The following is a 26,521-nucleotide window of genomic DNA, read 5'->3' on the forward strand; positions in this document are numbered from 1 at the left end:
ATAATCTGCAAAATGGGATATGCTGGGTAGTCAGTGCTATTTCCTAAGCTCTTTAGAGGGGACTCTGAGCCTTTATTATCGTTTGTAGGGGAGGGTTGATGTTCGCAACCAGGATCCAGAAAGGATGGGGTGCAAGCATTGCCCTACAGTCGGTTTCTGGAACCTGCAGTTGGGTCCTAAGTGGACCTATTTAGAAACCTTTCATAGGACATAGATGGGTTATAATCCACTGAGTGTAATCATTAGTTGTCTAAGCTTCCAAGTATTTAAATTGCAGAAGAATTATTTTCTTAGTGTTCTTCACAAGACCTTCTGCCACTTCCTGACTATGCTAACTTGGATAAAAAAAGTTCAAGTCTCAACCATATTTTCCTAATGTGTAAAGTGAGGATAATGGTAATTTTTTGGAGTGTCGAAGGTTTTGTGAGGTAAGGTATTTAATAGGCTTAGCACTGTGCTGGCGTGTTGGAAGACGTCAGTAAACAGCAGTTTTTATAATGAAGATTTTTTTTTTTTCCTGTGTTAGGGCAGTGCTAGTTAAAAGAACTTGCTATGTTTCTCTATTATGGGAGAATAATTCTGAAGGCTCCAGTCACTTATTAAAAATAGTCCACTAAAAAACAAAAGTCAGGTAGAAGAACATTGGGCTGTGTGTGTGTGTATTCCACAATCTGGTCACGATTTCTAATTTCTGAGAAAATAAATTGATTTAAGAAAGAGGGTGACTTTCAGTAGTCTCATGCATCAGACTATGTTGATAACCAGCTGAAAAAGAAAAAATTACCCCAGGGACTAGCTGGAGGACTTGTTAAAGGGAGTGTGTTGGCAACTGAAGACAAATACGTAGGAAGGGAAGGATCTGTACCCTAAATGTCATGCTATTGAGACACTTCGGATAAGAAAGACAAATACTTTAGAAGGATTCTGAAATGTGGAGAATCGAGGATTTATGACTTGGCAGTCAACTCCGATGCTGGGTGGGGGGGGGTTTAAGGAATGAGGATGTCCAGCTGGGGTGATGAAAGTATCCTAAAACTGGATTGTGGTTATGGCTGCACAACTGTAAATTTGTAAAAAATCATCAAAGTGTATGTTTACAGAGGTGAGTTTTATGGTATGTAAATTACACCTCAGTAAAAATGCTTCAAGAAAGAAAAATGGTGACTAGCAAACCAGTCACATTTGCCTTCCAGTTGGTTAAGAGGGTAGAGGCATTAAATGCCACTGTAGATTCACTCATCTGTGCATTCACTGGTTAATTTACCCTCCCCTATTTCTGGCTGGCTGTGAGTCCCTCCAGCTCTAAGCCATCCACCCAATTAGCCTTGTGTGGGAAGCTTTGGTTGAGGGAAATGTATCAGACATAGACCCTGACTTAAAGAAGTTGAAGTGACTGAAGTTAGGATTTTTTTCTTAAAAATATTTGGAATTGCCTCATGGAAAATACAGATATATTGAGAATGAGAAGAAACCTAAATTGTGGTCTGTTTGAATCTACACATGCACAAAGGATGTCTTCTTTATCTTTTGGTTGTAGAATGCTTAGGAATTTGGTGCTTTGGGGACGGCAGTGAAATAACCTAGTGAGGAATAACCTTGGCCTCAGACCTGGGTTCTGGCTTTGCGCACTACCACAGCTAACTTCTCCAAGCTCCAGTGCTGCATCTTTAAAATACAGAGATTACTTTAGTTTCATAGGCTTGTGAATAGGATGAAATGGGACAATGCACGTAAAACACTTGGCTGAGTGTCTGGCATATTGTATGTACTCAGTAAATGTTAATTATTATTATTACATCTGTGCCAGATTATTTGACATTCTCCAGATGCACCCTTCTTCCTCACAGGTTGGAGTCCCATTCCTTTCCGTAGGATTTGCGCCTCACCCCTTCTCATGTTTCTACCCATGATGAACCCAAGGTCAAGTTTTACATTATTTAGAAGTGCTTTCTCCTTCCCTGAAACAGTGATTATTTATACCATTCACATCTCCCTTAACACAGATTGCCTTGTACTTACACTACCCCTGTATTTGGCATGTCTCCCCTTAGCTTGTTATTTTCCTTGTGGGCAGAGAACATGTCTCAACATCTTTATTTTCCTCCCAGAAGCTTGCATGGTGCCTCAGTCCACAGAAGTAGATGCCCCATAAATATTGATTATTCACTCCTGCAGAAAGGCAAACGGGCAGTGAATAAATACTGCTTGAAAGAAGGCCTGGATTAATTAATGAAACACATGTTTTTGACACAGTGGTCAGGCCCAACCAAAGCAGATTTGACATTAAAGTTGGTTTGTCCCGCATGCCCTTCACCGTCCTTGAAATACAATTTACCCAGCTCCTTGCATTGTGAATGGACATGGCATATGTTTGATAGAGATGCATTGGGACATCAACATTGTTTGAGTGGCTTTTTTCCTGCCTGTCAAATGCATATGGAAGGAAAAGGACAGTTGCAGTCTCCTGGAAAGAAAAAGAAGAAACAAAGAATACATGTCATAATGGATGCACATACGACCTTGAGTCAGGCTTCACAATGAAAGAAACCATGACAACTTAATTATTGATCAATTCTGACATGGGAAGGGAAGTCCAGGCACTTACTCTGGCAATGAGAGCTGTGCTGTCTAAAAATTGTCTCTTCTGTAGCAAAATCAAGTCTTTTTAAATTTGTAATGGTTAGTACAAGCCTTTAGAACCCTCCTAGAAATGTTTCTGGATGACAGAGGTTGCAGATTTTCAACAAGTTAAGCTTTTGCTCTGATACTGACTGGGGGAAGTTAACCGGTCACAAGTAGTGAGGCTTCGTGAAGCTGCTACTGTGCTCACCTATGGCTGCGGGTCTGCTCTCTGATGTCCTGGGGAAGAGCTACACCCTTCACTTTGTAATCCCTAAACTTTGCTATCAGAGAGGATGAATGATACGGTGAGAAGTACGTGGGCATTGTAGTTCACCAGACCTGATTTAGAACCCTGGCATCCCCACTCACCAGCTAGGTGTCAGTGAGTTTGAGCTTCTCCTTTCTTGTCTAGAAGTGGAGGAGAACAGTATTACTAGGTTATTTTGAACTTTGGTCATTGTCGTTAACGTTACCATCATTGTTCTCTTTATTCCTAACACTTGATCTCTTAGTATGTACCAAGAATTGTTCTAAGTGTTCTACATGGGGTGGCCTGTTTCACTTATTCCACATACATTAGGAGGTAGAATGCCAGGCATGTTGTCAGTGCGTGTATTTTATTATTTAATAATAATTTTTATCTTTTGGTTCACAGTTCTATTTCAAAGGCAGTTACAGAATGTCATCACCAAAAGGATTTGAACTTGTAGTTTATATAGTTCAATGATTTTTATATTTTTTAAAGCCAGAAACTACTGTTCACATGGTCAGTATGTCAAAAGAGAAAAGCAGAGCTATCTTATTTGAATCTGGCGTGACAACTCATCTGTGCCCCAGAGTCTGACCAATAGTTTGAAAATCCCTGATGTCCATTCCCAGTATATGTGCCTAGGTAGGTGAAGTGATTTATTGTGTTCGTGGCTGCAGAACCTGAATTAGAAATTAAATGTTCAGGGGGCGCCTGGGTGGCACAGCGGTTAAGCGTCTGCCTTCGGCTCAGGACGTGATCCTGGCATTATGGGATCGAGCCCCACATCAGGCTCCTCCCCTATGAGCCTGCTTCTTCCTCTCCCACTCCCCCTGCTTGTGTTCCCTCTTTTGCTGGCTGTCTCTATCTCTGTCAAATAAATAAAAATAAAATCTTTAAAAAAAAATTGAATCTTCTGACTCCAAGAACNCTTGTGTTCCCTCTTTTGCTGGCTGTCTCTATCTCTGTCAAATAAATAAAAATAAAATCTTTAAAAAAAAATTGAATCTTCTGACTCCAAGAACGATTATTTTCCTTGAGACCACAATATGTGATCTGGCAATATAGTTGTTCATTGCAATGTACAGTTGTAAACACAATAAAACACCTTCATAGACCTTACTATATTTGAATTTAGGTGATAGGTATAACCTTTCCTCCTAGTTCACCTAGGAAATGCTGCATAATATATAAATTCCCCCCTCCTCCAAATTTGATGAAGCTGGTTAAAGGAGGAAAAATTCAAGGGACCAGATATACTGGAACAGGGTGATTCCATTGAGATAAGCAAGCACATAGGAGTTGGGATTTGCCCTGAGGGCAATTTCTAATCCTTGGTGGTAGAATCTGCCTTCTAATAAACACTATAAGTAGACAGAAGACAGAGCCTGGGGCTGCGTGAGATGCATAAATGAAGAACCTGGAGCGGGAGAATCGTCAGTGGGTGATTACGAGAAATCCTCTCTGCAAAATGAGACTTATCTTTCAGTCTTGACACTACATAGCGGGTGTGGGGGAGAAAAAATTGCATTCCTGGAAGTTTAGGGCCTGAATTTATTCTCCCTGTGTGGCTCAATCCTTATGCATCGTAGCAAAATGTAAAGTGATCTTGGGTTGATGGTTCCCTTGGGCACCTGACAGAATCAGACACAAATCCTCTCTGAAGAAATGCAGTTTTAAAAGCCAGATCTTGGTTCCCACAGATTAAATTAGAAAAAATGAGCTCACAAACGGAAGAATCACTGAAAACACGAGAAAATAAGTCTTGCACGATACTTAGTGAAACCACAAACCAGAAAATCAGAGATGTAGGGACTGAAAATCCTGGAATCATCCGTATAAGATACACGTCTCATGTGCTGCTTTAAAAAAAGAAATTAAAAGGTGGAAATGAGACTACAAAATTTGACCAAGAAAACTGAAAGGTCATGGAGGAGAGTTTGAGAAGGAGCAGTGATCTCATTGGAATTCTGGAAACAGAGAATAGAGAAAATGGCGAGGAGAAGGTCTGAAGAGCTGTTCCCTGAGAATTTTTCAAACTGTTGAGATTTAATCTTTAGATTCAGGAATCCCAAGAAATTCTAGGAAAAATAAATAAAAAGGAACTCACACCTAGAGTAAAATTAAAGAACATAGAAGGGACATTTAGATAAATTAAGATGGAGTAGTCACTTTCAAAATACCTCACTAAAGGAGTACCCAGAGGGTATTTGAGGGAGAAAAGTGATGATCCTGGAAGGAATGGCTGAAATTCAGAAAGAATGTTGGGAAATAAATGTTGATCACATGGTTTGAAATGGAAAGCATTCAAGGATGTTTCTTGCAGCATTGTGATTCAAAACCTGCAAGTCATCCCAGTGCCCATCTGTAGCATAATGGACAGATGGTAGAATAGTCATGCTACGAAATGTTATACAGCACTGATGAATGAACTATGGCTATAGGTGTTAATAGGGATGAATAGAAAAACACACCATAGAGAATATGTAAAATAGGATTTCTTTCATGTGAAGTTCAAAATGGGCAAAAATGGAGTCATCTATTTAGAAATAAGTACCTATATCTGACAAAACTATAAAAACATGCAAAGGGATGATTAACACAAAATTCAAGATAGTCATTTTTTATGGCTGGGAGGGGGACTCTTTGGGGAAGTGTCATTAAGGAGTACTGATAATATTCTGGTCGTACTTATTTTGTATATATTCACATAGATTCATTTTATGTATTTTCTGTGAACCATAAATTTTGTCGTAAGGCAATTATAAAAAGCCTGGTTATGTCAGAGAGTGGTGGGAAGGAGATTCAGGGACAGCACAGATCAAAGCCTTCAGGAAGGAACCTACTTTGAGCTTTAAGGAAATACCTCTCAAGCACTCAGTCGTCCAGTTTCCCATTCCTCCTCTCCCACTCCCTTCCTAGCCCACCCTTGCACATTGCCAAGGTATGTGTTCATGCATGGTGTTGATAGACTGAAGATAATTCCTGCTTTATGATTTGCAAGTCTTTTGTTCACTTCTGATGTGAAATCTTATTCACTTCTTTTAGGTCATAACTTCTGTGCAGAAGGCCCTAAATGTGGTGAAAACTCAGAGTGTAAAAACTGGAATACAAAAGCTACCTGTGAGTGCAAGAATGGTTACATTTCTGTCCAGGGAGATTCTGCTTACTGTGAAGGTAAGTAAGCTACTTAATAAAGTCATTTGCGAGAAACATATTTCTGGTAGACGTGATTGAAGGTTGAAAGCCAGCACTCGGCTCTGGTCTTCTGGGAGCCTACAAGAAATTACATCAACTGTCTAGGGTGCACTGTTCCGGTTTCTCCAGGCTTCGGAGTAGCATGTGAAAGCAAGACTTTTGGAGGTTGTTCTGAAGCACAGCAAAGACACAGAAGTAGTAGGGCTGTGTCACATCCCACGTTCTGCTTTGACTGTCATTAATGATCACTAACAAAACCAGAAAGACTAATTTTCTGTTGTCTTTAGAATTATTCTTTACAAGTTCAGCTACAGGTTACATGGTGGATCCTCTTTCTGAATGGTGCCTCGATCCTAGCTTATACCTAACTGCCTTTTTCTTCACCTGCCAAGGTCAGAATTTTTTTCGGTGGGGTTTCTTAATGACTGATTCATGAGTTGCTAATTCACAAACTCTACTAAAAGTCACAATGACAGATGGACTCATAACTTTGGCACTTGGATGGGTGCCATTACAGGGGTTAGTGGCTTCAAGCATCAGTGCTCCCATTTCCACTCTAGAGAGCAGAACAGCTCCTGTGTCTTACGTGAATGCCTCTTTCCAAGCTCAGCGCTCCGCCTTGCTGGTGGCGAGCCGTGCACACTCCTGCTTTTGTGTAGCGTCCTAGTATCTGAGCTCATCCATTCTCAGGTGCTCACTGGCTCGCTTTTCTCAGCTTAGAGAAGTTCTAACAAGCAACGTGAACGGCGAAGCTGTTTGTGTCCTTGTTGGACCCAATCATTCCTGTCATCTTCACAATGTATTGAACTTTGATGCTCTATTACTTGGGAAAGTAGATGTCTGGCATGGGATGAATGCTGCAAAACCTTGATTATGCTCTTCCAATTGGTTTGGTTCTGCAGTGGCTCAGGTATTCTTAAGGTAAAGACAATTCATGATGATAATGGTAAATTTTTTTCTGTTTTGTATCAGTGATCCTTGCTTAATTTTTTGGCTTTGACTAAGGACCTCTTGAGTCGTTAAGAAAATGTGTCTAATCATCACTAATGCTCAGTATTTGGGTGGCCTGTGGTTCTGATTTCTCCTAAAAAGACTCTGTTCACTCATTAACAGTGACTTTGTTCACTTTGTTTCTCATTAACAGTACAGTATAACTAATAGGTCTTTTCCCTTTCTCCTTTACATCTTTTCTCCCCCCCCTTTTCCTTCCTTTTGTAGGTTTGAACTTGATTAGAGAAACATGCCAGTTGGGAGGATGGAATTGCCCTTTTGCTTATGAAACATTTTTCATCTGTCCTTCAATATCCTGTTACTTATTTGTCAATTTTTGAGGAAGACACTATTAATTTCTTTGAAGATTTATTTATCTTAGAAAGCATGCACATGTGAGCAGGGGGAGGGGTAGAGGGAGAGAGAATCTCAAGCAGACTCCCTGCTGAGCAGGGAGTCCGATAGGGGCCTTGATCCCACAACCCTGAGATTCTGATTTGAGCTGAAATCAAGAGTCGGATGCTCAAGTGACTGAGCCACCCAGGAGCCCCAGAATGCTATTAATTTCAGGACCTCACATTAATATCTATTTTTTATATCGTAGGCTGTTTATTTTTTGTCAGAAAATACAATTTCAAAACTTTAAAATATGAATATTCTCCTCCTAAGTTACCACAGAGCAATCCTACAAGCCAGGTAGTGGTCTAAAAATTTTATTCACTGTTGTCTCTGGGGATAGACCATGAGCAATTATACAAATGACAGAAGGAACCTCAACATAATTTGCATCCTGGCTCACCTCCTGGCAGAATGAGTACATCCACCATTCTTGACTCCCTTTCACTGTTGAGACCGAACAGAATCTGGGAGAAAATTACTGGTGTGCAAGCTGTTTGGGACTCTGTTTCATTCCTCACTGATGACTTTTTTTTTTGTTGTTGTTGTTAGAATCAACTCCATGAGAAGCTATTTGTGATAGTAAATCTGCCCTTTGTGTGTGAATCCTTACTTATAATGTTGAGTGATTTTTAGGTCCGAATAACTGTTTTCTTGGCCGTATTTTTTTTTATTTAGCCTAGTGTATGTGTCTGGTCTTGAGCCAGTGCGCTTTGAGGTGCCATCTTGGATAGTGGTGATGTGCTCAAGCTTCAGTTGTTTTTCTCTTATCATGGAGGCTTTCTATAAGTTCCAGGAGACTCGTGCACAGAGAGGAAGAGAGCACCAAGAAATAACCAAATGTTAGAGCCCACGTATGGTATAAGAATAGAACTCAAGAGAATAAAGCAGGGGTCAAATCCTGGCCATCTAGCGGAAGGCACGGAGAATGAACTGAATATCCTCATTTAGAGGAAATTCCCATCTCCTCTCCCATTCTGTCTTCAGCACTTTGGACTTGGGGCTTATTTTCCTTGTTTTCCTACTGTGGCTGGTGACTGCCATACCCCTAGGCACGGTGTCCTAACACCAGTGTCACAAGCAAGGAAGGAAGGCGAATGGGTGAAAAACCTTCTCTGTGTGAGATTCTGTGGGTGTTTAAAGACAGCTCTTCCTGGAAGGTTCCCTGTAACCCCTTGTCCCTGTCCCCATGCAGAACGTTTCTGCTTTCATATTTTTCAGACCCAGGTGACATCCTCTTCACCTCTAGACCAGTTTTTGGGGAAGGGAAATGAGATGGGTGTTACTGGTTTGGGTTGTGTTCATTTTCTTGGAGCTTGAGTAGGGGTTTGCCTTCCCTGAGACCAAATGATATTTGTCCTTTACCTGTACCACTTAGGATTGTGGCAGCGGGAAAGGGGGGGTGGTTTTAGGTGGGCAAAAAGCTATGTCTACCCCATTCTTTTATGGTTAAATGCAGCTTATGGTCATTGCCCCAGCTCTGTCGTCAGAATTACGCTCTGTGATGGTCTGATAGACAAGATTAGAGGTCACCAAGTGCCCACCTGGGTACCAGGGATTCTCAGGCTGAGTTCATTGTCTTACCATAGTGTAGGGAGAAGTAGATACTTATGAACTGCTTCAGGCAAGTTATTCTTTACTCTGAGTATAAATGGAATGAAAATGACCCATATTGTAGAAACCACAATGAACAAGACTGCCTTGCACATTAAAACAAAATATTACACACATTGTCCAGGCTATCTTGAAAAGCCTATTCAGGCTCTCAGTGGAAAAAGCACAAAAGGCTTTCAATTTTCTTAACTTCCTAGGGTAGTAGCAGAGATACGGTGCATTAAAGACTCCTGTTCTGCAGAGATTGCCAGAGAAACCGCCACAGAGAAGATATCAGAACTCTTAGTCAATCAATAGATAATAAGGCCTTTTGTCTGCTATGATACAATTCACAGGAGATCGTTTCATTTTTGCCTCGTCCAACTCAGCACCAACATTTCCCATTTTGAAAACAGTTTTAGTTGGATTTTGGAGTTTTATGAATCTGGTATGCTGAGGATTTTTATCTCTGCGATGGCATTTTCAATGAGTTGCTCTTAAATAGTTCCTGATACCCTGGCTTAAATTAGAGGCAGTGTCTGAGGGAAGTATAGCAATTGGGGATCTACTCGTGATCTTCTTGAATTTGGAGTCTGCGTGAATAGCGTCATAAACTTTTTCTTGCTGCAGTGAAGTTATTTAGGAAAAGAAAAGGACAGTGCAGTGTCATAGACATCATGCAATCTGCCAAGCATGGGAAGTACTACAATTAGCATTAAGTCATAACAATTCTTACTTAGAGACTGCTCCGGATTTTTCAAACTCTTCTCATGTATATTGTACTCTTGGCGACTTAAAATAAATCTGTGAAGGAAGCGGCAGCATTGGCCACGTTAACTTCATTTTACAAATGCCAGATACTAATACTCAGAGAAATGAAGTCAAGGTAATACTCAACTCCTTCCTACTCCCTACCTTCGCCATCCCCTGTCCTGTTCCAATGTTGTATTTTTGTTCAAAATATTTCTGCCTCTTTGATCCAATGAACTAGGAGTGGATGTGACCTGTATGTCAGGATAGAAACTCTAAGACCTATTCTAGGGTTCCACCTCATTCTCTTTTCTCTGTAACACAAAATAGGCAATATTCTAGAGCAGGGCATCTCCTTTAGCTGGGGTTCCAGAATGAAGATGGCGTGGTGCAGTGGGACAACTGACAGGTGATGGACGTGTAACACGCATGAGAAACAATTGTCCAAATCACAGAACGGCTGGAGGTTGCAATTATCTGAAGGTGCCAAAGCCTACCATATACCTTCCTGAATTAGTTGATGCAAATTTTGTGGTTTCAGAAAGATACTTCTAGCTCAGTGCTCATGACTGAAAGCACTTTTTTTTTTTTTTTTTAATAGACCAAGCATTGAAGATTACTGGAAAAAGTGCCAATTGAGTGGATCATTAATAGTCTGCTCTGGCCCTGCTGCCATGGGATAGACTTAAGTTGTAAATTAGTGCTTTGTTATGGCTAATTCCAATCTGGGAAATTGGATTTCCCAATTATGATGATAATGAAACAAAGCATGTCAAAGCCTTAGCAAATTGTCTGATATTCACTAAATATTTAATGGATCACAATAGTTACCATTATTGTCATCGTTAACTTTTTTTTTTTTTAAAGATTTTATTTATTTATTCAACAGAGATAGAGACAGCCAGCGAGAGAGGGAACACAAGCAGGGGGAGTGGGAGAGGAAGAAGCAGGCTCATAGCGGAGGAGCCTGATGTGGGGCTCGATCCCACAATGCTGGGATCACGCCCCTGAGCCGAAGGCAGACGCTTAACTGCGGTGCCACCCAGGCACCCCGTCATCGTTAACTTCTATCATTAACTCTTATGATGATCTTTCTTGGAAGTCGAAGAGTGTGTCCTCATGAGGCCAATAAATTGCAAAAGTGGGCTTCCATCATTAAATCTTTTGGGAGAGAGTTCTTTGGTGGAAGGATCCAGTTTTATAGTTCTGCCAAGAGCGTACTGTTGGCAGTGGGGGTACCGAGTATAATTTATAATGATAAAGTTTTTCTTTTTTTGTGAAAACATGAGTAGAGCTGTATTCAAGGAAATGTTGTGGAACAAAATAACTTGTATTGGTATGAATTTAATTTCATGTAACAAAATCGCTGACGTGTCTGAAACAGCAACTATTAGCAAGGAGATTGATAACTTCTTTTGAATAAGTGGGTGTGATAAAGGCCTGAGCTTTTTAGTGTGAAGAGGCTGGGGAAGTGGCAGAAAAGTCAGAATTCGACCAGAAAGTGGTTTCAGAATAGCTAAGGGGTAGTTATTTATTGGTTACAGGGGCTAGTATGTACGCAATTCCGTAGAAACAAGATTGTGTAAACTCCTGATTAAGAGAACGCATGGGAAAAGAGCTAGTTGCTTAATTATACTTCTAGTTATACAAGGATTAATCAGGTAACTCTTGTTTTGATTTTTATAAAATGCATGAGCCTCATGCTCATGTAACCCAATTTATACTTGTATCTGAGCTTTGCTCTCCTGAAGTCCTGCATTGGACTGCATAGGGATCAAAAGCTTCTCTTGATTATTCATGCTAATAGAATCTTAACTCTAAACTCCAGCTCCCATTTATTTCCAGGGATTCAGAATGCATGAAATAAGAATACCCTGGGGTATTTTTTTTCTCCCCCCCCCATGTTGCCTACATGACTAATGGAGCGATCTTCTGGTACCCAGTTATCTGTCAACATCCTGACCCATGTCCCGTCTTTCCAAGACTATGATCTCTAGCCTTTGCTTTGCTTATACTAAGCGAAATGTCCCCTCCTTCCTGGCAGCAGATACAGATGAACCTTCTTCTTGGTCCTGACTTTTCTCTGCCTCTGCTGCTTTATTCCCAAGACTGTGTTGCAAAAGCATCCGCTCCTGTCCACCCACCTACTTGAATTCTTGCCTCTTCTTAACAACCCTCCCTTTCCCCTTAACTACCTTCTTGTAATTATTAAAAAAGAAAGAAAAAACCCACATCCAAGTCATGGTTATTACATTTGGGTCAAACCATAGGTTAATTGTTAAGTTCTGGGCTCAGGAAGGAGCCCCAGAGGAACCAAGTGGGGCAATGGTCAGGCAAAGGTGAAAGTAGCACTTTTGTGTGTCTTTAAACTATGTTCAGAAGTTAGTGCTTTGTGATAAAGTGTTACAAGTGTTGATTAGGTTTCCAGGCTCTCACTAGTAGCCTAGTTAATGCATCGTGTAGCTGAACTATTGTAGGTCAAAGCTCTCCTGAGTTCAGGTCCTGAGAACAGAGGACTATGTGCACTTGTCTCCCAATCTCCATTAATGATGCTTCCACCCACTCCATTCACAAATTGTAGAAGTCCTCAATCCTACTCTTCCCCTCACCCCGAATATCTGCTACGTTAGGAAGTCTTGTTGGTGATCCCTCCAAACTGAATTTCAGGTTCACCCATGTCTTGCTGTGACTCCCGTCCAAGCCTCCTTTATCTCTTAGCTAGTGATTACTGTGGTTTCTTAGCCTGCGGGAATCCATTCTCCAAACATTGACCAACGTGGCCTTTTTAAAATGTAAGTGCTATTATGCCATCCTTTTGTTTAATATGGTCTGATGACTCCCACTCCTCTTAGCATAATATCCCAGTTAGGTCCTAGGTAAGGCTCTGTGTGAACGGGAACTTGCCTACTTCCCTGTCTTCAACTCCTACCACTCTCTCCTCTGTCCGCTCTCCCATCACGCCCTAGTTCGCTGTGCTCAAGTAGGCTTATGCCATAAAATAGTTCTTAGCCTGCGATGCCCTTCACCCACATCTTTGCAAATCTGCCTTCTAGTCGTCAGTCAAGTTGTAGCTCAAATGTCACCACTTTAGAAAGGTCTTTCCTAACCACTCTCAGTAAATTAGCTCCGCTACTACCCTTAGCTACTCTCTAACATTTTATTTTCTTCGTAGCATTTATTCTCTAAAATTGTGGTGTTTTCCTGCTTAAAGGTTGGTGATCTTTTCCCCTTAGGATATAAGCTGTGTGATGGCAGCAATTTTTTCTTAGTCACTGTATCTCTAGCGCCTGGAAAAGTGTGTAGGATGTGGAAGATACAGAAAAATGTTTTTTTTTTTAAATTTATGAATGAATGGATATCTCAAGCTGATTCTTACCTTCCACATCTGACATTGCTTTCTTTCTTGAATCTGATTTGTTGTCTTAGTGTTGCTTAAGGGCTGTTTTTTTTAAAGTGCAGAGTCTGCTCCTTTTGCTAAAACCCAGTTTCTGTAATCTTGAAATGCTGCCTGCTTGAGTCCATGTGAGGAAGACTCTGTGACTAATTCATTCTGTGAATTAGTTTTTAAAATAACGTTGGTCACTCGATAGCAAAAAAACCCCGAACAGTCCAATTAAAAAATGGGAAGAGGATCTGAATAGATGTTTTTTCAAAGAAAACATACATGTGCGAGCAGGGGTGTTTAACCTCACTGATCATCGTGGAAATGCGAGTCAAAACCACGGTGAGCTATCATCTCGCACCCCATAGAGGGGCTGGTCTCAAAAAGACAACAGGTGACAAATACTGGTGAGGATGTGGCAAGAAGGGAACTTTTGTGCGCTGTTGGTAAGCATGTAAATTGGTGTAGCAACTATGGAAAATAGTGTGGAGGTTCCTCAAAAAATTAAGAAGTCAACTGTATGATCCAGGAATTCCACTTTTGGGTATTGGAAGAAAATGAAAACACTAATTTGAAAAGATACATGCACCCTGCTGTTCATTGCAGCATGGTTTGTAATAGCCAAAGTATGTAAACAAAATTGTCCACCGATGGGATGAATGGGTAAGGAAAATGTGTGTGTATTTTATATATATATATAAAATGCATATGTGTATATGTATTATACATATATATACACGCGTGTGTGTGCGCTATTTATATATATAGCTATATATATAATGTACGTGTGTTATATATAAAATACACAATACACATGTACAAATACACAATACACATACATATATATAATGTGCGTGTTATATATATGAATATATATAAAATACATTTACACAATACACATATACAAATACACAATACACATATACACACACACATATAATGTGCGTGTGTTATATATATATAAATATATATATAAAATACACATTTACACAATACACATATACAAATATACATACACACATACACACACACACATACATATATGTATATAATGGAATTTAGCCATAAAAAAGAAGTCTTGCCGTTTGTGACAACATGGAGGGACCTTGAGGGCGTTACACTAATTGAAATTAGACAGAGACCATGTATCATTTTGCTTATAGGTAGAATCTAAAAAACAAAACCAAGCTCAAAACACAGATTGGTGGTTGCTGGAGGAGCAAAAAGGGTGAAGGGGGGAGTCAAAAGACACAAACTTCCAGTTATAAAATAAGTCATGGGGATGTAATGTACAACATGGTACCTATAGTTACTAATACTGTATTGCATATTTGAAAGTTGCTAAAAGAACTGGTCTTAAAAGTCCTCATTATGCACACAGAAAAAAAAATGTGACGGAGTTAACTGTACATCTTGTGATCACTATGCAGTGTACACAGATACCAGATCGTGTTGTATAACTGAACCTAATACAGTGTTATATGTCAATTATATCTCAGTAAAAATTTTAAAATTATAGAAAAAAATTTTGTGGCCTGACCCAATAGAAGCTTTCATTTCCATTCATTTGGACATTCAAGTGGATGTTCCTGGTTAGGAGGTGGCTTTCCTCAAACTTGGGATTCAGGAACCTGGGCTCTTGTCCTCTTTGGCTCACCCTGCGTAACATGTGGTTTCTAAAGTTGCCATGGAAGGGGAAAAGGCAATAGAAGGTGATGAATGGGAGGTTTTCATAGGGCCAGCTGGTCACATTCCGCTGGCCGGAATTTAGCACTAGCTGTATCTAACTGCAAGAGAGGCTTGTAAATGTTGTCTAGCTCTGTGCCCAGGAGGATAAAGAATCTGTTTTGGTGAATAGTTTTCTACTCTTGCCACAGATACTGAATGAAAAAATCCCGCCCATTAATTTTATGCTTTTTACTTTTTGTTTATTGCCTGTGTCCCACCCAAATGGAATTCTGGCTTCAATTGATTGTATTAAAACTTGCTCACTTGGAAACTTGGTAGGATTTAAGTAAACTGTCTTGTACATTCTTGTTTGTATTTTCTCCAGGCTTCTCTGTGGCTTCCACAATATCACCTCATCGGGATTTGTTGTGTCCCCAGGATACCTATGCCAAAGTGACCCATCTCCTTTTCCTTCCATAGAACATTCACAGACTCTCATGTGCTAGAATTTTGAGTTTTATGCTAGAGGGAAGGCAGTTCATGGAACAAGCTTTTACACATTTGTAAAAGTTTGATATCTACATAATGTTCCCAGAGGTAAATGTATTCTTTAAAGAGGATGCTTGTTAATTAAGAAAATCCCAAACTGTTAAATTTCAAGTAACATAGCAAAAGATAGGGAAAATTAAAGCAGTGTGAATGTGGAAGAGAGCAACTGAGAAATGGGGACCAAACAGATTGTCCTGCCTGGAAGTTTGCCTTGGTAGTCAGTTATCCTTAAATAGTCTTCCTTTCTAGCATTTTCCCTGCCTCCGTTTTTGTTTGTTTGTTTTTTGTTTTTCCTTGAATATTCTCAGGGCACTGATGTAGGAAAAGAATATTGAACTAAGGTTAAGGAGATCTTGATTGATCCTGGCTCTACCACTTACCAGTTGGGTGACCTTGGAAAGTCATCCAATTCTTCTGTGTCTTGATTTTTCTAATTGTCCAAATAGGACTTGAAACAAGGCTTACATAGTATCCTTTGGTTATGAAGGTTAAACGAGACATTGAATATGAAAGCATTTTGTGAAGGCTAAAGCAATATGACTCACTACTATAACATTATTTATGGGAATTGTAATTATACCGGGTTTGTATCAAATTGTGATGGTTAATTCTGTGTGTACTCTTGACTAGGCTAAGGGATACCGAGATTGCTGGTAAAACATTGTTCCAGCATGTGTTGATGAGGGTATTTTTGGAAAAGATGAACATATGACTCAGTAGACTTGAGGAAAGAGATCTACCTTCACCAGTGTGGGCAAGAGTCCTTCCATCCATTGAGGGTCTGAATGGAACAAAAAAGCAAAGGAAGGCTAAATTCTTACTTGGTCTCTTTGAGGTAGGACATCCATCTTTTTCTGCATTGGGACATTGGAGCTCCTGGTTCTCAGACTTTTGGACTCTGGGACTTACACTAGCAGCTTCCTGGTCCTTAGGTCTTTGGGCTTAGACTGAGTTATACTAACTACTTTCCTGGTTGTCCATTTTTTGGCTTCCATAATGGTATGAGCCAATACCTATGTAAATTTCCTCTTTATATATCTATATACGTCCTATTGGTTCAGTTTCTCTGCAGAATCCCGACTAGTACATCTACCAGTATGTATATTGAGCTATTGTTTTATGTTGAACCCTCTGCTAGTCATTATGGAATTTATAAAAGTGGGGCTATCTGCAGTGTTGTAGGTGAATGGCACCTCCTAGAATTATGCAGTATGAAGTCTTCACCATTGTACAGAGTGGCCCTGCGAAAGGCATAGGGAAGAGTTAGACCTAGAGTCTTGTCTCATTCTTTCAACAAACGTTAATTAAGCACCTACTCTGGCTGAGTCCCCTGTTGGGTTCTGGGAATTCAAAGATGATTAAATCAGAGTTCCTTTCCTCAAGGAGCTCATAGTTTAAAGGAGAAGAGAGAGTCGTAATAAGATAATGAAAATACAATAGGATCTGTTCCATTCTAGGCTTTGAATTGTGTCTTAGGCGTATACTAGTGAGAGCAATGCATTCTGCCAACAGGAATCTGCACAGGCTGCCTGGAGGAGGGGGCATTTGAGCAGAGTCCAGTTTTCAGGAGGAAGTATGAGGAAAGGCCCTCTCCAGCAGAGGGCTTATGATATATAAAAGTACAAAGTGGAAAGTTTAGCATGACTGGAATGGAAGGAGTTTGGTAGATGAGAATAGAGATTTGGCTGATGGTCAGATGTTAAAGAGCATTGTAGGCATGCCGAGGAGGTTCACTTTTATCCCATAGGCTGGTATGTGTCCATATACGATGCAGGCATCACAGCAGGTGGAAAACTGGATCCATTGGCATATGGGAAAAACACTGGAACTTTACTTTCCATCTTATTATTTTAATTTTTCACTTTGGTATAAGTTTTATAATGTACATTGATATATTGATATAGTACATATATTAAATATTTTCATATAGAAGGTATATGCCCCAAGTTGTTACCTATGAGGGTGTGTAATCAAAACTAGAAATCACTAGTATAGGCTGTAGAATATCCAGTGGAGGGTCCCAGGTTGGATGACATTACTGGATTGGTATGTTAGGAAAGTCACACTCAGAGCCACATGGAGAGGCAACATTTTTGAAAAGCTGGAGTCAGGGAGCCAGGTAAGGCAGCATTGCTGAAATAATTGATATCTTCTCAAGTTTGACTGAGTTCTCAGGCTCGGCTGCATTGGATACAGAGGAGATGAAAATCATCGCTGAAATAATCAAGATATGCTTGTTTGGTTTTGCTTGGTACTTTTCCCCAAATCTTTGCAGACGTGTTATATCTGATTCTTGACCATGGCTTCCCTCTGAGAGCTCTGATGCCTGGCATTTTCCTGGATGAATCTTTCTTTCTCTGCTCTTTGGAGAGTTGGTCAGAGGGGCTGGGTGGTACCCAGAGGCCAAGCCTGTGAGGGTGGCCCTCTGTTATTTTCCAATGATGTACTTCCACTTTAAGAAATCACCCAGACATCTTTTGGCTCACTGTACAGTATTTTAGGATTTTAAGTGTCTCCTTGAAAGACCTAATGCATATATTTTATGTACAGTACTTAGCATTTTTTATGTAGCAAAAAGAAGGAAGAGAAGAGAAAAAGTCCCTTTTTTCACTGACAAGTCCAAGGTAGAGTTTTAAATGGAAATAGAAACTGAGTAGATTTAAACTTTTTTGGTTATTAAAAAAATACCCTTCGAGTTATTTCCAAGATGCTTAATATCTAGAAAGGATTGAGAAAAACTCAGTTCAGGAAGTCCTTGCTGTTGTGACTGGTGTAGTCCCTGTTGTGACATGTGCTTCTTGATGAAATTTGTTTGGGCAAACAAGAATTGTACACTCCAAATAATGAAGGAAAGATAGCAGAGATATAGTGGAAAGATCTGGCTTAGATTTGGTGCACCTGGGTTAGAAATTCTGGCTCTACCATTTTGTGAACATCACTCTGCCTTTCCCCTTTGTAGAATCAGTGTCTAATACTTATTAGTGTCTTTAAAGAATTAATAGAAGAACTCAAGAGAGTAAAAAAGTCTAAAGCAGAATCTAGTACAAAATAGGAGTTTAATAAATGCTCAGACATAATTAAGTCTTCTATGGTTCCGAATGTGTCAGTGAGTTAGACTCTAAGGAGAGGGCTAATTCCTAGAGTTAGGGTGAAAGACGCCATCATAAGGATCTTGAAAGATTGGGACAACAATGACTATGAAGGATGAAGGATGATGAGTATGTGATGGGGAAGCATGGGTTACTATGGAGACTTGAGCAGAGACCATGGGTGTGATGGAGTTTGCAGAACTCTGGGAGGAATGAGCTAGGAGATTGTTGCTACAGTTGAGAACAGTCTCTCTCAAGGCCTGGAGGTGTCAGAGAAGGCAATATTTAGTGTGTCTGGAATCCAGGGTGGGAGGTGGAGAGTGGGGAGTGCAGAGCTGGGAGGCCTTGTAGACTTGACCAAGTTTGGATTCTACTCTAACAGCAATGGAAAGTTGTTGAAAGGTTTAAGAAAGATGTGCTAAGATCTGATCGGTATCTGTGGAAAATCGTTCTGCCTGCAGCAGAGGCCAGAATGTAAAGCAGGAATTCCTGTGGCAGTAATTAAGGCAAGACGGAGTGGGAGGAGTGGAGGTGGGAAGAAGGCAGGAGGTGAAATCGGGGGGATCAGTTGGTTGATTGGATGTGAGGGACAGATTGGATATTACATGAAAAGTGAGTTTAGAACCAATCCTCTGGCTATTGTATCTATACCACATCAAAGTCTGATGGCTGGGTTCCCTCCTCTGGGCTGTGATACCACTTTGTTCAAACCTTTATTAAAGTACTCATCACAGAGGATTTCACTTTTTAAATGTATTCTGTAGGTTAAGAGCTGCTCGAAGGTCAGGTCTGCGTCTGGTTCATCTTTGTGTGCCCAAGATGCAGCCTAGGGCTTGTAACGTAGGGAGTAGAGGCACGGGGAGTACTTTCTGAATCAGCCAGTGAAGAAACCAAGGTAGGATTCCATGAATAAACTTGAGGGCTCTAACCTTCTTTCCACGAAGACATTCAGTATTGCATAGAGAGATCTTGTTTCTTTTCCAGTTTGCAAGTGGGGAAAGCCACCTTGAAATGTCTTTCAGCTTTGGCTTGCACCTCTTTACAAGAACCTTCCCCTCCTCCTTTTAGTATCTAAAGGATTTGCAGAAAGCCCGGTGTTAGCTACTAGCTTCTAAGGAGCGGCTGTAGAGATTCATGGACTTCTTCCCATTCATTTCTGGATTTTTATTTTCTTGCGGTTGAATTTTGTCTTTTGGTACTGACACTTGGCTTCTCAAAACTCTAATGGGAATTTCTCTGAGCCCAGTTGAAGAAATCGGATGTATCAGATAGATTATAGTTTATCCGTCAATGCTTGTAGCACTGTACAGACTTATGTTTTGTGTTGGACAAAGTAATAAGTGTATTTGTTTAGGGTTGGGAGGGAAGAATGGAAATGAGCATTGTCTCTACAAGCTTCAGAATGTACACTTAGGAGGGCTGGGATTGTGGATTATTTTGTTTCCTGTTCTGTCTCTAGCACCTTGTACGTGGCCGGGTAGTGTGCTGAGCAGGTCTTTCTACTTCTTGAATCCTGTCTCTCCTTGGTCAATAGAGAAATCTAATGTTGACACGGCTAGTAAATGACAGAGCCTGGATTTAACCTCAAGTCCTTGTGACACAAAAAGGATTTCAAAATCCTTTGCGGTGATGCAGAAAAGAAGAACTATAGTTGATTCCTATTAGACATTTTTATTTGCCAGGATACGTCTGAGTGGGTGTTCATTGCCTCCAGTTCTAGTCTGTGGCAAATTTCTTACAAATAATATTTTCTCTGAGTGTTTGTTTTTCTGGCATACCAGCTCAGTATTTCACAGTGGGCAGGGTAAACAGAGCCTCCTTTTTCAATCACAGATAACTTGTGATAAATAGCAATTCTCAGGATCCGTGGGAATCTTAGTTAGCGCTCCTCCCTTCTTGGGACGACTCTTCTGGAAATCCAAGGGAGACTGGGCACTTTCTCTCACATTGAGGCCTCAGTATCTCCTATTGCTCTGGAGTACAAGTAGTCAAAGGGAATCTACTTCCTGTGAAATTTGAAATTCTTAATTAAAAAAAGGTAAGAGGTTTTAAGACTTGGTATCTAAATACTTGGTATCTCAATCTAGTTCCAAAAAGTTGATTTTCCCCCAAACCCACTTGGGTGAAGTGTAATTCATTTATAGTGAATAATTACCTACTGTTATTAATGCAATTCCCATAGGTGATTAAAAAAAAATAAGGCATTCCTTTTAGGGTTCTTGGACATGTCTAAGTGCATTACATATCCTTCATGCCCATTCCAGTAATAGCTTGGTCTCCCGTGAAGACACAACTGAAATCTGTCACTTAATGTGTGATTAGTTCTGGTAGAGATGCAAAATAGATTTTCCTTAGTGTGTGTGTGTATCTCCATACCTATATATCCAGATATATGTGTAGTGTTCGAGTTGGGTTTTTCATTTGCAAACATAATTGGTAATACATTTTAGTATAGACAATGTCCATGAAACATAGTAGCCTGACCAAATTATCTACTGAGTCAAAAGCAGGCCATTTGGTATCTACATCCTCACCCGGTGTGGTTAGTTACTGGTGACAGTATTGATCCCCTTTTGTTGAAAATCTAGAGGGATAACTTAAATGCTTCAGTTGTATTTAATGTAGCATTCTTAAGTTCATTACACCTAAGTAGGGATGGAAAAATGATTTCTTATTCCAATATATGTTTAGAACACATTGTGTGCTAGATATCAAAATTACATATAATGGTTTTGAAAAGCCTTTTTTATGTAGCGATGTTTAAGCATCCCTTAACTTAGTTAAGACGATTCCACGTACAAATAACACATGAAACCTATGCCAAGAAGCTAGTGTCTTCTGGAACACCTTGTGGAAAATGGTCCTTCATGTGTTTACTATATTATCATCGGCTCTAGTAATATTTATAGGTGGAATTCCTAGAGGTCTCTGGATCGTTACCTTACAAATGTAAGGATTTTTTAACGTGACTATACTGAGTTGTAAAAAAAATTTGAGGAACTTAATTTAATGCAAACTCTACAATCAGTTTATCTTTCATAATTTCCCTGACCTATGCACTATAAATTTAATTTTTGTGAGTAATGATTAGAAGAGGGTAGTATGTCATGTTTTTCCTCCTCTGTGAAAGCGTGGGTGTGATAATGCTGAATATGTGACCAGTAAGCTTGTGTGTACGTGGTAGTTTATCAAGTGCTCTAAAATACATTATTTCTTTAATCTCCTCTGAACTCCCATACAATATGGATTCTCATTCTTAGAATATTTTATAGACCAGGAAATGAAAGCCTCCAGAGAGGTGACGTGGCAAGCCCGGGATCCATAGCCCGGTATTGAACCCAGTTAAATTAAATCTTAATCCAAGTTTATGGCTCTTTTCGTGTTGTCCTGTCGTAAAACATACTCACATGTTTATTGAATGCGGGAAGTACACAAGATGGTTTTATTAGCGTGGAGCGCAGGCTCCAGGAGGTCAGGCGTTTCTGGTTGATTCCTTCATTGTGGAGTTGCTAACAGCCTCACCCAGCACAGAGCAGCTGCTGGATAAGTAATTGTCGAGGCATAAATGGGTGAACGAACCATGGGAATTACTGCTGCTGCTCTTGAAAACATTATTTACGTGTCTGTGTTAAATACTTTACATGGTGGTTTCATCTTTTTCATATTACGCCTTAATACAAATACTAATATTTTCATTTTACCGAGGAGGCACTAAGGCTGGGAAAAGTCAAGGGGCTTGCCTGAGGTTACCTGGCTAGTTGAGTTCTGCAGGGAGGTCTCTGTGATTCTGTAATCCTAGCTCTCCGCTCTGCAGGATGGGATGGAGGCATAGATGTTGTACTTAAACCTGTTCCTTCTTATACCTCCTCTGGCTGTTTCTGGACCAAACCCTATCATTTCTCTAGATCTGATTCAGCCTTTTGGTGGACAGATGANCTGTGTTAAATACTTTACATGGTGGTTTCATCTTTTTCATATTACGCCTTAATACAAATACTAATATTTTCATTTTACCGAGGAGGCACTAAGGCTGGGAAAAGTCAAGGGGCTTGCCTGAGGTTACCTGGCTAGTTGAGTTCTGCAGGGAGGTCTCTGTGATTCTGTAATCCTAGCTCTCCGCTCTGCAGGATGGGATGGAGGCATAGATGTTGTACTTAAACCTGTTCCTTCTTATACCTCCTCTGGCTGTTTCTGGACCAAACCATATCATTTCTCTAGATCTGATTCAGCCTTTTGGTGGACAGATGATGATGGGAGTGCCCCTATTCAGTGAACGTCAGTGTGCTAACCGTTTTATAGGGGGTGTTCCCTTTCATTCTCCCAACTGTACAAGCTAGGAACTATTATTCCCATATCCCCGTGAAGAAGGTGATTGACTTGCCCAGGGTTACACTGTGAATAGATGGGATGCCCACAGCCCTAATTAATCTCAGATGTATTTGTATCCATAAAAATAAAAGAACAAAAATGGGGAACAAGTTTCCAAGAAAATTAATAAATGTAATNCGTTTTATAGGGGGTGTTCCCTTTCATTCTCCCAACTGTACAAGCTAGGAACTATTATTCCCATATCCCCGTAAAGAAGGTGATTGACTTGCCCAGGGTTACACTGTGAATAGATGGGATGCCCACAGCCCTAATTAATCTCAGATGTATTTGTATCCATAAAAATAAAAGAACAAAAATGGGGAACAAGTTTCCAAGAAAATTAATAAATGTAATGAGTTTTGTTTTAATGTCGTCTGTTTTTACCTTCTTCCCTTGTAGTGGGTCCTGGGAACAAAATTTAGACACCTTAGATAGGAAATGGTTTGGGAACACTTGTCTCATGATCTTAAGCTCCACAGCTGAGGAATAAGTCCCTTATTGTAGATTCAGGCCTGTTTCCTAGATCCCTTTCCCAGTTTCTCCCTGTGGAGAACTTCCTGAATACTGCACCTAGACCTGTCTGCCTTCCCACTGGCATCTGCTGCTTTCTCCCGCAGGACCCAGGAGTCCTCTGTTTCATCTGCATCCCTAGATTACCCTGCAAAATCAGAGGTTCCCACTTTGCTGTCTGCTCCATTTCCTTTCACTTTTTCATCCTGCCAGTCCCCTGGTTTTCTAATTATCATCAGCATTATTGGNTGAAGTGTAATTCATTTATAGTGAATAATTACCTACTGTTATTAATGCAATTCCCATAGGTGATTAAAAAAAAATAAGGCATTCCTTTTAGGGTTCTTGGACATGTCTAAGTGCATTACATATCCTTCATGCCCATTCCAGTAATAGCTTGGTCTCCCGTGAAGACACAACTGAAATCTGTCACTTAATGTGTGATTAGTTCTGGTAGAGATGCAAAATAGATTTTCCTTAGTGTGTGTGTGTATCTCCATACCTATATATCCAGATATATGTGTAGTGTTCGAGTTGGGTTTTTCATTTGCAAACATAATTGGTAATACATTTTAGTATAGACAATGTCCATGAAACATAGTAGCCTGACCAAATTATCTACTGAGTCAAAAGCAGGCCATTTGGTATCTACATCCTCACCCGGTGTGGTTAGTTACTGGTGACAGTATTGATCCCCTTTTGTTGAAAATCTAGAGGGATAACTTAAATGCTTCAGTTGTATTTAATGTAGCATTCTTAAGTTCATTACACCTAAGTAGGGATGGAAAAATGATTTCTTATTCCAATATATGTTTAGAACACATTGTGTGCTAGATATCAAAATTACATATAATGGTTTTGAAAAGCCTTTTTTATGTAGCGATGTTTAAGCATCCCTTAACTTAGTTAAGACGATTCCACGTACAAATAACACATGAAACCTATGCCAAGAAGCTAGTGTCTTCTGGAACACCTTGTGGAAAATGGTCCTTCATGTGTTTACTATATTATCATCGGCTCTAGTAATATTTATAGGTGGAATTCCTAGAGGTCTCTGGATCGTTACCTTACAAATGTAAGGATTTTTTAACGTGACTATACTGAGTTGTAAAAAAAATTTGAGGAACTTAATTTAATGCAAACTCTACAAAATCAGTTTATCTTTCATAATTTCCCTGACCTATGCACTATAAATTTAATTTTTGTGAGTAATGATTAGAAGAGGGTAGTATGTCATGTTTTTCCTCCTCTGTGAAAGCGTGGGTGTGATAATGCTGAATATGTGACCAGTAAGCTTGTGTGTACGTGGTAGTTTATCAAGTGCTCTAAAATACATTATTTCTTTAATCTCCTCTGAACTCCCATACAATATGGATTCTCATTCTTAGAATATTTTATAGACCAGGAAATGAAAGCCTCCAGAGAGGTGACGTGGCAAGCCCGGGATCCATAGCCCGGTATTGAACCCAGTTAAATTAAATCTTAATCCAAGTTTATGGCTCTTTTCGTGTTGTCCTGTCGTAAAACATACTCACATGTTTATTGAATGCGGGAAGTACACAAGATGGTTTTATTAGCGTGGAGCGCAGGCTCCAGGAGGTCAGGCGTTTCTGGTTGATTCCTTCATTGTGGAGTTGCTAACAGCCTCACCCAGCACAGAGCAGCTGCTGGATAAGTAATTGTCGAGGCATAAATGGGTGAACGAACCATGGGAATTACTGCTGCTGCTCTTGAAAACATTATTTACGTGTCTGTGTTAAATACTTTACATGGTGGTTTCATCTTTTTCATATTACGCCTTAATACAAATACTAATATTTTCATTTTACCGAGGAGGCACTAAGGCTGGGAAAAGTCAAGGGGCTTGCCTGAGGTTACCTGGCTAGTTGAGTTCTGCAGGGAGGTCTCTGTGATTCTGTAATCCTAGCTCTCCGCTCTGCAGGATGGGATGGAGGCATAGATGTTGTACTTAAACCTGTTCCTTCTTATACCTCCTCTGGCTGTTTCTGGACCAAACCATATCATTTCTCTAGATCTGATTCAGCCTTTTGGTGGACAGATGATGATGGGAGTGCCCCTATTCAGTGAACGTCAGTGTGCTAACCGTTTTATAGGGGGTGTTCCCTTTCATTCTCCCAACTGTACAAGCTAGGAACTATTATTCCCATATCCCCGTGAAGAAGGTGATTGACTTGCCCAGGGTTACACTGTGAATAGATGGGATGCCCACAGCCCTAATTAATCTCAGATGTATTTGTATCCATAAAAATAAAAGAACAAAAATGGGGAACAAGTTTCCAAGAAAATTAATAAATGTAATGAGTTTTGTTTTAATGTCGTCTGTTTTTACCTTCTTCCCTTGTAGTGGGTCCTGGGAACAAAATTTAGACACCTTAGATAGGAAATGGTTTGGGAACACTTGTCTCATGATCTTAAGCTCCACAGCTGAGGAATAAGTCCCTTATTGTAGATTCAGGCCTGTTTCCTAGATCCCTTTCCCAGTTTCTCCCTGTGGAGAACTTCCTGAATACTGCACCTAGACCTGTCTGCCTTCCCACTGGCATCTGCTGCTTTCTCCCGCAGGACCCAGGAGTCCTCTGTTTCATCTGCATCCCTAGATTACCCTGCAAAATCAGAGGTTCCCACTTTGCTGTCTGCTCCATTTCCTTTCACTTTTTCATCCTGCCAGTCCCCTGGTTTTCTAATTATCATCAGCATTATTGGTGCTTAGTGTGTGATAGGACACACTGTTAGTAATAGCCACACATATTTCCAGTTTAAAAAGAATAAATGAGATTTAGTGCCCCTCCTTCCCCCCCCCCCACCAGCGTATTTACTGGGGAAAGACAAAGGATTTAAATTAAAGGATTAATTGGAAACCTCTTAGGTGCACTTCATTTCTGGTTGACACAACCAAGCTCTTCTCTTGAAAGGTCAATGAGTTTTTCCATAATTTTAGCTGCTCTGTGAAAGGAACTGTAAATCTTTGTTTATTTGCTTTATAAATCTCCCTTCAGCTCATTTAGAATGGGGCGAACATAATAAATCTGTGGCTTTCTTTTAGAAAAACAAACCATGTTACCGTAAAAGAAAGCGTCATTACTAAAACTGTAAGAAACTAGTACCAACTTTTCCTGCTTGGAAGACACGTATGTACAC

The 26,521-nt window shown here is 40.1% G+C and overlaps 1 protein-coding gene across 3 annotated transcripts in view; it reads left to right on the forward strand.

Moving 5' to 3' along the window:
* The window catches only part of NELL1 (neural EGFL like 1), an 885,423-nt gene that overhangs the window by 232,553 nt on the left and 626,349 nt on the right, over positions 1–26,521 (forward strand). For all 3 annotated transcript variants that reach the window (XM_034645600.1, XM_034645601.1, XM_034645602.1), the window contains exon 12: positions 5,918–6,046. In XM_034645600.1, the coding sequence (XP_034501491.1) occupies positions 5,918–6,046 (129 nt within the window). The remainder of the gene's footprint in view (positions 1–5,917; positions 6,047–26,521) is intronic.

This window comes from Ailuropoda melanoleuca, chromosome 16 (assembly GCF_002007445.2).
Source record: "Ailuropoda melanoleuca isolate Jingjing chromosome 16, ASM200744v2, whole genome shotgun sequence".
Lineage (NCBI taxonomy): Eukaryota > Metazoa > Chordata > Mammalia > Carnivora > Ursidae > Ailuropoda > Ailuropoda melanoleuca.